Here is a 9090-nt window from a genome sequence, read left to right as displayed (position 1 = left end):
ATATATATATATATATATATATATATATATTTGATAGAGGGTGTTTTGCACATAATTCATATCATAGGGGTAAATTACGTTCTTCCCTTTCTGCAAACAAAAGAATTTGAATTGTTTCTCATGAAGACGTACAAATATGTTGCATATATAGCATTTTTGTTCTTTACAAATATTTTTTAAAAACAAAAAAGGTCTTAACTGAGTCTAGGACAGGCTATCTTCATTAGAGTATCCATGGTTGGACAAATTAATTAAACCAAATAAAAAATATTGGTATTAGTGAATACCAAACTAAATTTAATGCAGTTCGGTATGTTATAAATTTTGAGGAAATTCGATAGCCTATATGGTACCAATTGATATTCAACGCCAATATACCATACTATATGAGCATTAACTAAAAGATGAAAAAAAAAAATAATGAACTACTCTAATAACTAATCGAAACAAACCAAATTTTTCTTCAAATTTTTTTTCATTCACTATTCGATGATCATATCAAAATTTTAATTCGATTAAATTCGATTTGACCGGACGAACACTCGTAATCATAAATATGCAGAAGATAAGTTCCACTGAGACCCACTTCATTTGATTATGCTTGTTTATACGCAACCGGCCAAAATCATCTGACCTTTGCTCTTGCAAATGGACCACAACTGAGCACTAGGAAGAATAATATAGAACAAGAAATGCACAACCAAAAAGGAAAAAAGAGAGAGAGAGAGAGAAACCGACCGCTAATTGATAAGCACCAACCACAATTTCTCCAACTATTCACACTCCCAAAACACTATCGAAACAGGACCTACTACCACTAGAATGATGCTAACGTTATTAAATTGTGTCTACAATTAGGTTTGGTACTAATTGTCCAGCTAGTTATAATTAGAATAGAGTGGGCGTGTACAAGGAAACTTTCAATTCCCGTACAAATACATCATTGGCCAAGTACTCGGTATTCATTACACATGCCCCATTTTAACACTTTTTTATAATTAATTTATGTTTGGCTATATTGTTACCTGAATTATTACATATCAAGTATTGGTTATGAATGCATTAGGATAAATAGAAAATTCTAATCAAAATTTGGTTTGGTCGGATTCAAATCAGTTGTATAGTAAGTATAATATAGTTACAGTGTGATTAGTATATAATTAAAGTAGATGAAAATTAATGTAGATGAAAAGTTAATTAAGGTAGATGAAAAGGTAATGAATTGCCAACAAGAGCCCAGAGCAATCTAGTGTCACACACCATTGTGCCACAAATAACATACCTTTCATGATGGTGGGACCCTTCAGCCAAAGCTCACCCGTCTGATTCACTGACAACGCCACCCCACTCTCCGGATCCACGATCTTCGCCTCCATGCTCGGGGACAGCAGCCCCGCCGTACCATACTTCCGGCTCTCCTCCAGAGAGTCTGTTGACGCTCCGACCCCAGTCGACTCGGTGAGTCCATATCCCTGTAGAATCGTCACGTTCGGATACTTCTCCGAGAACCCCTCTATTACTTCCTTACTCAGCGGCGCGCCGCCGGAGAGCACTGAGTGTAGGCTGCTTAGATCGTACTTTTTCCTAATGATTTCAGCATGGTTGACTAAGGCTACCAGAATTGGTGGCACTAAAGGCAAGTAAGTGGCGGAGAATTTTTGGATTGCCATTAGCATTTCATCCATCTCGAATTTTGAAAGGATTACGACCGTCGAACCGGAAGCTATCAGACCAGTGGCGAAGGCTACTAATCCGTAGATGTGAAACATTGGCACTGTGCAAATGAATGTTTGCTCTTCTTCGTCTAATTTGAAGCGGTTTACCACGGTTTGGACCATCGCGATTAAGTTTCTGTGCGAGGAAACGACGCCTTTGCTGGCGCCGGTTGTGCCGGAGGAGTAGAGAAGGGTTGCCGTGTCGTTTTGGTGGACTCTTTCCTTGACTCGGCTCTGCCTCGGTTCTCTCCTCATCAGTTCCTCAATCGACGCAACGATTCTCAATTTGCTAGAGTTGGGAGTGCCACATTCGGATCCAAGGAGGACGACTGGGAGATTTGAATCGGCGAGTTTGGGCAGCAGTTGCGGGATAGTGAAGGCCAGCACAGGCTTAGAATCCGCGATCTGTTTCGCAATTTCGCGGGAAGTATTGAGGGGATTGGTGGTGGTGATGATGGCACCGAGGGACATAACGGCGAGGCAGACGATGGGGAAGTAGATCGAGTTAGGGGTGAGCAGGAGGACAACATGGCCTTTACGGATGCCAAAGTCAGCAGAAAGCGAGCTGGCAACGGCATCAACGGCACGCCAGACATCGGCGAAAGTCAGCTGGCGGCCGGTGGCGGCGTCAATGAAGGCAATCTTGCCGTTGTGGGCGCGGGAGGAGATGAAGGTGGTGACATCGAGCGAATCATTGGAGGGAAGAGGCACCGGTTTGCGCTTGCTGTAGAAGGTGGAGTTGGCTTTGCAGAATCCACTGCGCGGATCAATGTTGGAAGGCTTTTCAGTGATTTCCGCCATTAGAGATCAGGAAAAGAATATGATTCTGGGCCTGGCAGCTAAAACTTTTTCAAGATTGAGAAGATGGGAAAAAGTGTATGTTGAAGAGTTAAGAGTTGGAACAGTGTTTTATAGTATATATAGAAAATTCTCAAGGTTTCACTTTAGAGGACATTGGTGAAGTTTTGTGGACGGAGGTGTGCGCTGAAGATGAATGAGAACACAAACACACACACAGGCCAACGACTTTGACTGGGTTCTTATTGGTCACGTGTATTTGGTATTGAATGTCCCCCTCAGGGAAACGTGGCAACTCGTGTATACTTCTTTTTTCAATTCCTTATAATTATATTATAAATTTTAATATCGAAAAATAATTGCACTCTCATTTATTAAAATTTGATGTAATTATATAATTTTTTTGTAATTTAAAAAATATATTTAGCTTTTTTTATATTTATTTTTATTTAACAAGTGAGTTATTCTATTACTCAAAATTCATATTTAATCTCGATGATCTAGTATTCATTTAATGTAGGTCAAATAAATTATTTTATGATTAAATTGTACTTATACATCTTTACACGATGATATTTGTGAGGAGGTACACCTTCATCGTAATAAGAGTAGTTTAGTCGAAAAAATTGTTTGACATACAATAAGTCAGTAATAAGTCAATTAATAGTAAATAATAATTTTTATTAAGTTTTTCGTTAATCTCAATAAATTTAATAAATTTTTAACTAATTGAAATACTTATTTATTAAACGGAAGCTTTAAACACGTCATTTAATATATTGCTAGAATTTATTATTTTTTAGTAACTATTTAATCAACCAAACATGTTATATTTGAATTGATTTAACTAGAAATAAAGTTGAATTCGGATGAATTTTAATGAAACTGAATACAAGTCAAATTTAATATTTGATTTTTTTTAGTTATTATTCCTTCAGCAATCGAAATAAATTGTTGTAGAATGGGAAGTTTGTCAAATAAAAAAGGGCCAAATTCATTATCATTTTTTTTTGGAAAATAAACTTTATTATTTCTTTCAATACCCAAATCTTCATGCAAATTGTTACAAATGGGGATAATTATAATCCATTCTCATAAAATTTGGTATAATTACACGTAAATCCCTATAATTTGAAAAATTACATCAACACTTTTGAGATTTACTTTCGTCTAACAAATAAGTCACTTCGTTGGTTAAAATTAACTAAATTGTATGGATATTAATAAAAAACAAAAAAAAAATACAAAATAGCCATGTGACACTACAAATTACCCTCGTACATTTTTGCGCGTTAATGCATGTGATACTATAAAATATTTAATCAATAACAAAATAGTCGTAGCAAATAATCCTTAACCACGCCATGCAATGGTTGTTGGCCGTGGTATCTGCGAAGGTAGCTAAATCATTTGTCCTGACTAAAAGTCATGGCAAATACTTTTACCAGTTAGCCATGATAAATAACTTCTTTTTTGTTTATGAAAAATATATATTTTTCCATCGATTTTACTTAATCATAGTCAATAAAAAGGTATTTATTATGATTTTTAGTCCATAGCTATTAAAATTGTAGCCAATAATCTTTTGTTTTCTAGTGTGAGGAGGTATACTTTCATCATTATAAGGGTAGTTTAGTCCAAAACTGTTTGACTTGTAATAAGTCAGTTATAAGTCAATTAAGAGTAAATATCAATTTTCATTCAAATTTTTGTTAATATCATTAAATTCATTGAATTTTTACGAATAGATGAACTTATTTGTTGGACAAAAGAAAATTTCGAGAATACAGGATAAAATTTTTCAAATTACAAGAAATCTACATGTAATTATACCATATTTTAGAAAACAGAAAGTGTAATTACCCATTACAAAATGGCCACTATTGAAAAACACCAACTACAGTACATGAGAGGAATTGGATGGCGGATGCAATGGGGAATTCACCCTATTGCAATTAATGCAATAGCTTTAACTTCACCTACAGGAAGGCCTATAAATAGCAACGAAGAAGTTAATGTGTTCACCGTGTAATTAATTGGGGAAGGTCAATTACAAAAATGCCCACTCTTGAAAAACACCAATTACATCTAACTTCACCTTGAGGGTGCCCTATAAATACCAAAAACAACACCTTAATGTTTTCACCATTCAACTAATTGGAGAAATACCAATTACGAAAATGTTCATTTTTTTAAAGGGTTAAATACGCTTTGCATCTTGAACTATGTATAAAAGACATTTATACCCCTGAATTATAAAACGTAACAAAATAGTCCCTTATGATATACACTAATTTTTTTATATGAAAATGCCCTTATTATTTACATCCATAAGATATTTATATTACAATTATTTTTCTAAATATAATCTGAATTATTTTATTTAAAATAAACACTACTCAAAATTCATGATTTTTATACTGGGTACAAATCTGTATAAACTCCATAAATTTATAATTTTTGTATTTTTTACATAACTGGTAAAATATTTTTTATATAACTGATAAAATCTGTATAAACTCCATAAATATTTATGTTCATTTTTGAATTAATGCACTGACATTAACTCCACGTTGAGGGAGGCCTATAAATACAGTTAATATATTGATCGTATAATTAGTTGAAGAAAAGTGAATTACAAAAATGCCCACACAAAACCACACCTTCAAAGACGAATTTAACCAATTAGTTGATGTTCTTTCCTTAGTTTTGGTTGTGCACAAAGGTCAATTTTGAAACTTGCGAAATTGCTTCGTATTCTTGGTCAAATTAGAAAACATGGTTTGGGAGGACAATATGGACTTTGCACCCAAAATTAACGCTCAAATGGAGGTATATTTCCATAGCTGAATAGGGTGCTATATTTTTTGATCTGTCATTTTTATTTTGTTTTAAATTAATTAATATTTTTATTTGTCATGTTCCAATAACTACTTTTGAGGTCTCACTCTATCATTGTCCCACCATCCACATTTTTCTATCTTTTCATGTGTTTCTTGCGTTTATTTTATTTTATTCAATTGGGTTTTAATAAAAAAATAAAAATATTTTATGTGTATTTGTACTTGAAGTGTGCGTTTCTGACTGGCTGAGTGTTAAGTGAAGAAAAGTCTTTCTCATTCTTTAGTGGAGGTTTTGATGTGGGGTATAGTTTAGTGGAAGGGGGAGAAAAAATGGTAATAATAGAAAACGAAAGAAAAAGTGAAAATAAATAATTGCATTATTTTATTCATTATTCTATTTACTTTATCTTATATTTCATCAAATATTAGTTATCTTTGTAGGTGTTAATTATTATATTACTTGAAAACAATAAATTATTCGTTTTCTTATCATTAATTAATTGATCGTTTCATATAAATTAAATTCCAATATCTAAAAATGTTTGGACGAAAATGATAAATAAATTCTCATGCGTATTATTATGGTCGAAAAATTCTATCATATATATATATGAATGAGTTATATTGATCCAGCTCTTATAGCGGGGAGAGGCATGTGCCTGACATTTTAGGCTTGGATGGAGGAATCTGATGGTAGGTCTCCGAGTCACGTAATTGATCGTCAAGTAAAAAGAAAGAGCCTTTTGCTGTTTAACCTCGTAACTTTGCATGTTGTCACAGGCAAAGCCCTCCGGCGCCGTCATGTGGTTATAATACATATGAAATAGGGGCACTTTTAGCTTGAATATTTAGGTTGGAGGAGATCCAGTTAAATCAAATGACGAGTGCCTCATAAATTCTTCAACACAGATGTTGTGGTCATGCAAGTATGGGGGTACGTGACATTTTTTATTTTTTACGGATATGTGCATCATGTTGTGCATGTGAAACGCTAATTTGGGATTTTCAGTTAATTTATGAATTTTCGCTCATATTATCTTCAGTCTGCCAATTTTATTTAATCGCAGGATGAAACTGCCAAAATTGATTTCAATATAAATCAAGTTGCCACCTCTATAGTTATAGGACTAAAATTGTACTTTTTTTTAAAAAAAATTGATATCAAGAATAGGGTTGTAATATTTTATTTTTTTTTAAAAAATACAGGGTATCAAATTTATATGCTTAATCACCATATGTGAATTAAAATTACCAAATTATTGATATTTGCTTTTTTTTTTTCGACTTCGAGCTCACTTCTATCTGTTTTGAAGATATTTGGTGAATCATTTTTCTAAGGGATCATATTTAAATATGTTGGGGTCCAATTAGCCAATCAAATAAATTAAGAAATAATTTCATACTTGGTTCGGGATTCATCTATCTTAGAAATTTATAATTAACATTAATTTTTATATGAACTTTAATTTAGGACCAATTATTCATTAATTTATTTGGACTTCTAATTGATAATTTATCCCAATAAATTTTCATGAATTAAGAATTCAAATTATAGCAAATGATTATTGGATAATTGCAACAAGGGATCCATATATTGTTTTCTGATTCATTTTGTTGTCGCAACCCAAGATGCAATATCAATTTATAATAAAAGATTCCAACTGAATTTGAAAATTATAATTAACTTAATTCATCAATTGTAATTCCCTCGATCCAAAAAATTAGACGGGAATCAAAGAATACATATATAAAATTAAATAAAAATTAAAGTGATTAGACTAATTAATCTATATTTGTGACTGCAGTGCAGCCCCTGAAAATATATTTTAGGTTGCTTACGTATCGGCTATTAATATTTGTAGGTGGTGAGTATGTTTAGAAGCGAAGCTCTTGTGGTGATCAACCTTCTCAACATACGCTCTAACTCTGCTTCCATGTCTTCCACCACTATCTCCACTTCCTCAAGCCTTTTAATCATCGTAAGTACGTCAGACACGTCGCATAATTTCTCCCATGTACTAAAGCTGTCGACCCGGGTCAAGTACTTAATCCTGAAAACAGGATCCTGCTTACGCCCCGAATCCGGATTAGGGATGGCGATGAGCGACAACAGTGATCCCACCATCAACGCCGTGGTGGCTCTCACTTCCTTCAGCAAGTTCACGACCACCACAAGGCTCGGATCTTCCGGTGGCGCGGCGAAAGTGCTCTTCATTCCCTTGAGCGAGTTCAGTCTTTTCAGGATCGCTTTCTTCAGCTGCTTCCGGGGGAGGCGGTGGGGGGCGAAACTGCAGTGATCCGCCGTGCTGGCGGCGATTCGGCGAAACGCGGACTGCAGGTTCTGGACATGGGCTTTAGCGAGGAGGAGGAGGTCCTTGGCTGCAGCGCAAGAATCCGCCATTTTCAGGGATGCTTCAGAGACCTGGTGCGCCCATTTTTCCTGGCCCTGGTGGATTATCTCGAGCTTGATGTCGGGGGAATGCAGCAAATTGTTCACGGAATCGTGCAACTCGCTTAGTGAATCGAAGTCGAAATTGGGGCGAGACATCCTTAATTTTCTCTCTCTACGTACTGCAAATGATTGAAATCTTCTTCTGTCTATCTATATATGGTAAGGCAAGATGATTTCAAGAATTCATGCATACAGGAAAATTACAAGGTACTGATCTTGACCCGCAAGAAACAAAGACTATTCAAGGAGAATTTTCGTGTTTGATCACGTTGTCTGTGCGTGATGATGAGTATACTGTTGATTAGATGAGTGGAAGATGTCTTACGTACTTATAGTGCAATGTTCCAAGAGATGCAGAGGAAAAGGACAGGAAGTATCCTTCCTTGTACGGATCTGTTGTAATTGTCTACAGCTAAGGGTCCCAACATTTGGCAGTAGGAAACTTCCATGCATGCACGCGGCTACATTTTTCTAATACGTTTCTGTTAAATAATTTAAACATTTTCTCCTATCATTCATAATAAAAACAATATTTATCTCAATTTTTTCACACAACTATTTATGTAATTAGATTTCGGATAAGATGGTGTCCTCTGCACATGCTTTTGTTTGAATATTGAGCCCAATTATAAGTCTAAACAATCAAATTTTGTCGATTGTTAATTACATTTTTTGTTTCATAAAACAAAATAGGAAATTCAATACTTTCAATTATATATTTTATGAAATTTTAAAATAGTTTTAAAATTGAAAAATTCGAAACATTTAAGTAGTGATATACTTTTAAGGAATTTTTAAAATGGTCTTAAAATTGAAAATTTTGACTCATTTAGTCTCATGTCTAAGTTCCAATAATAAAAAAAAAGGACGGCAATGACATGTACAATGTGTGTGTTCGTAGTTTGGCTGCTCTTATAACTAATGGGTACATATACTCTATGTATCATTGTCGTCTATTTTTACACTGAAAGTTGGACATGTTACTAAAAATGTGTCTAGCTTTCCCAACTATGAGATAATTTTGAAAATTTTTTTTAAGCACAAGACTAAATGTGACGAGTTTTTTTAATTTTTTAACTATTTTAAAAATCACGTAGAGCAAAGACTAAAAGTGTTGAGCCCCTTATCGCATGGGACTAAATGTGTGATTCCACATTTCTTGGCAATACGGAAAATCTCATACAATATTAAATTCCTCACCTGCTACTTTGAAAAATTCTTACCCAAATCAAATTTGGACGATTCTAATCGATTACACTTTTCATGTGAGGAGCAATCAGTC

The 9090-nt window shown here is 34.2% G+C and overlaps 2 protein-coding genes across 2 annotated transcripts in view; both read right to left on the bottom strand.

The window, feature by feature from the left end:
* Positions 1–2720, bottom strand: part of LOC105177940 (4-coumarate--CoA ligase-like 5) — a 4160-nt gene extending 1440 nt beyond the window's left edge. Inside the window, exon 1 of the mRNA XM_011101255.2 lies at positions 1283–2720. Coding sequence (XP_011099557.1) covers positions 1283–2516 — 1234 coding nt within the window. The 5' untranslated portion in view covers positions 2517–2720. The remainder of the gene's footprint in view (positions 1–1282) is intronic.
* Positions 7012–8296, bottom strand: LOC105177931. The gene has a single exon (XM_011101245.2). The coding sequence runs from the start codon at positions 7902–7904 to the stop codon at positions 7206–7208; it is 699 nt and encodes a 232-aa protein (XP_011099547.1). The 5' UTR covers positions 7905–8296; the 3' UTR covers positions 7012–7205.

The sequence above is a fragment of the Sesamum indicum genome, linkage group LG2, assembly GCF_000512975.1.
Source record: "Sesamum indicum cultivar Zhongzhi No. 13 linkage group LG2, S_indicum_v1.0, whole genome shotgun sequence".
NCBI lineage: Eukaryota > Viridiplantae > Streptophyta > Magnoliopsida > Lamiales > Pedaliaceae > Sesamum > Sesamum indicum.
Note: the sequence above shows the minus strand (reverse complement) of the source record. Positions and strands in the feature narration are given on the sequence as shown.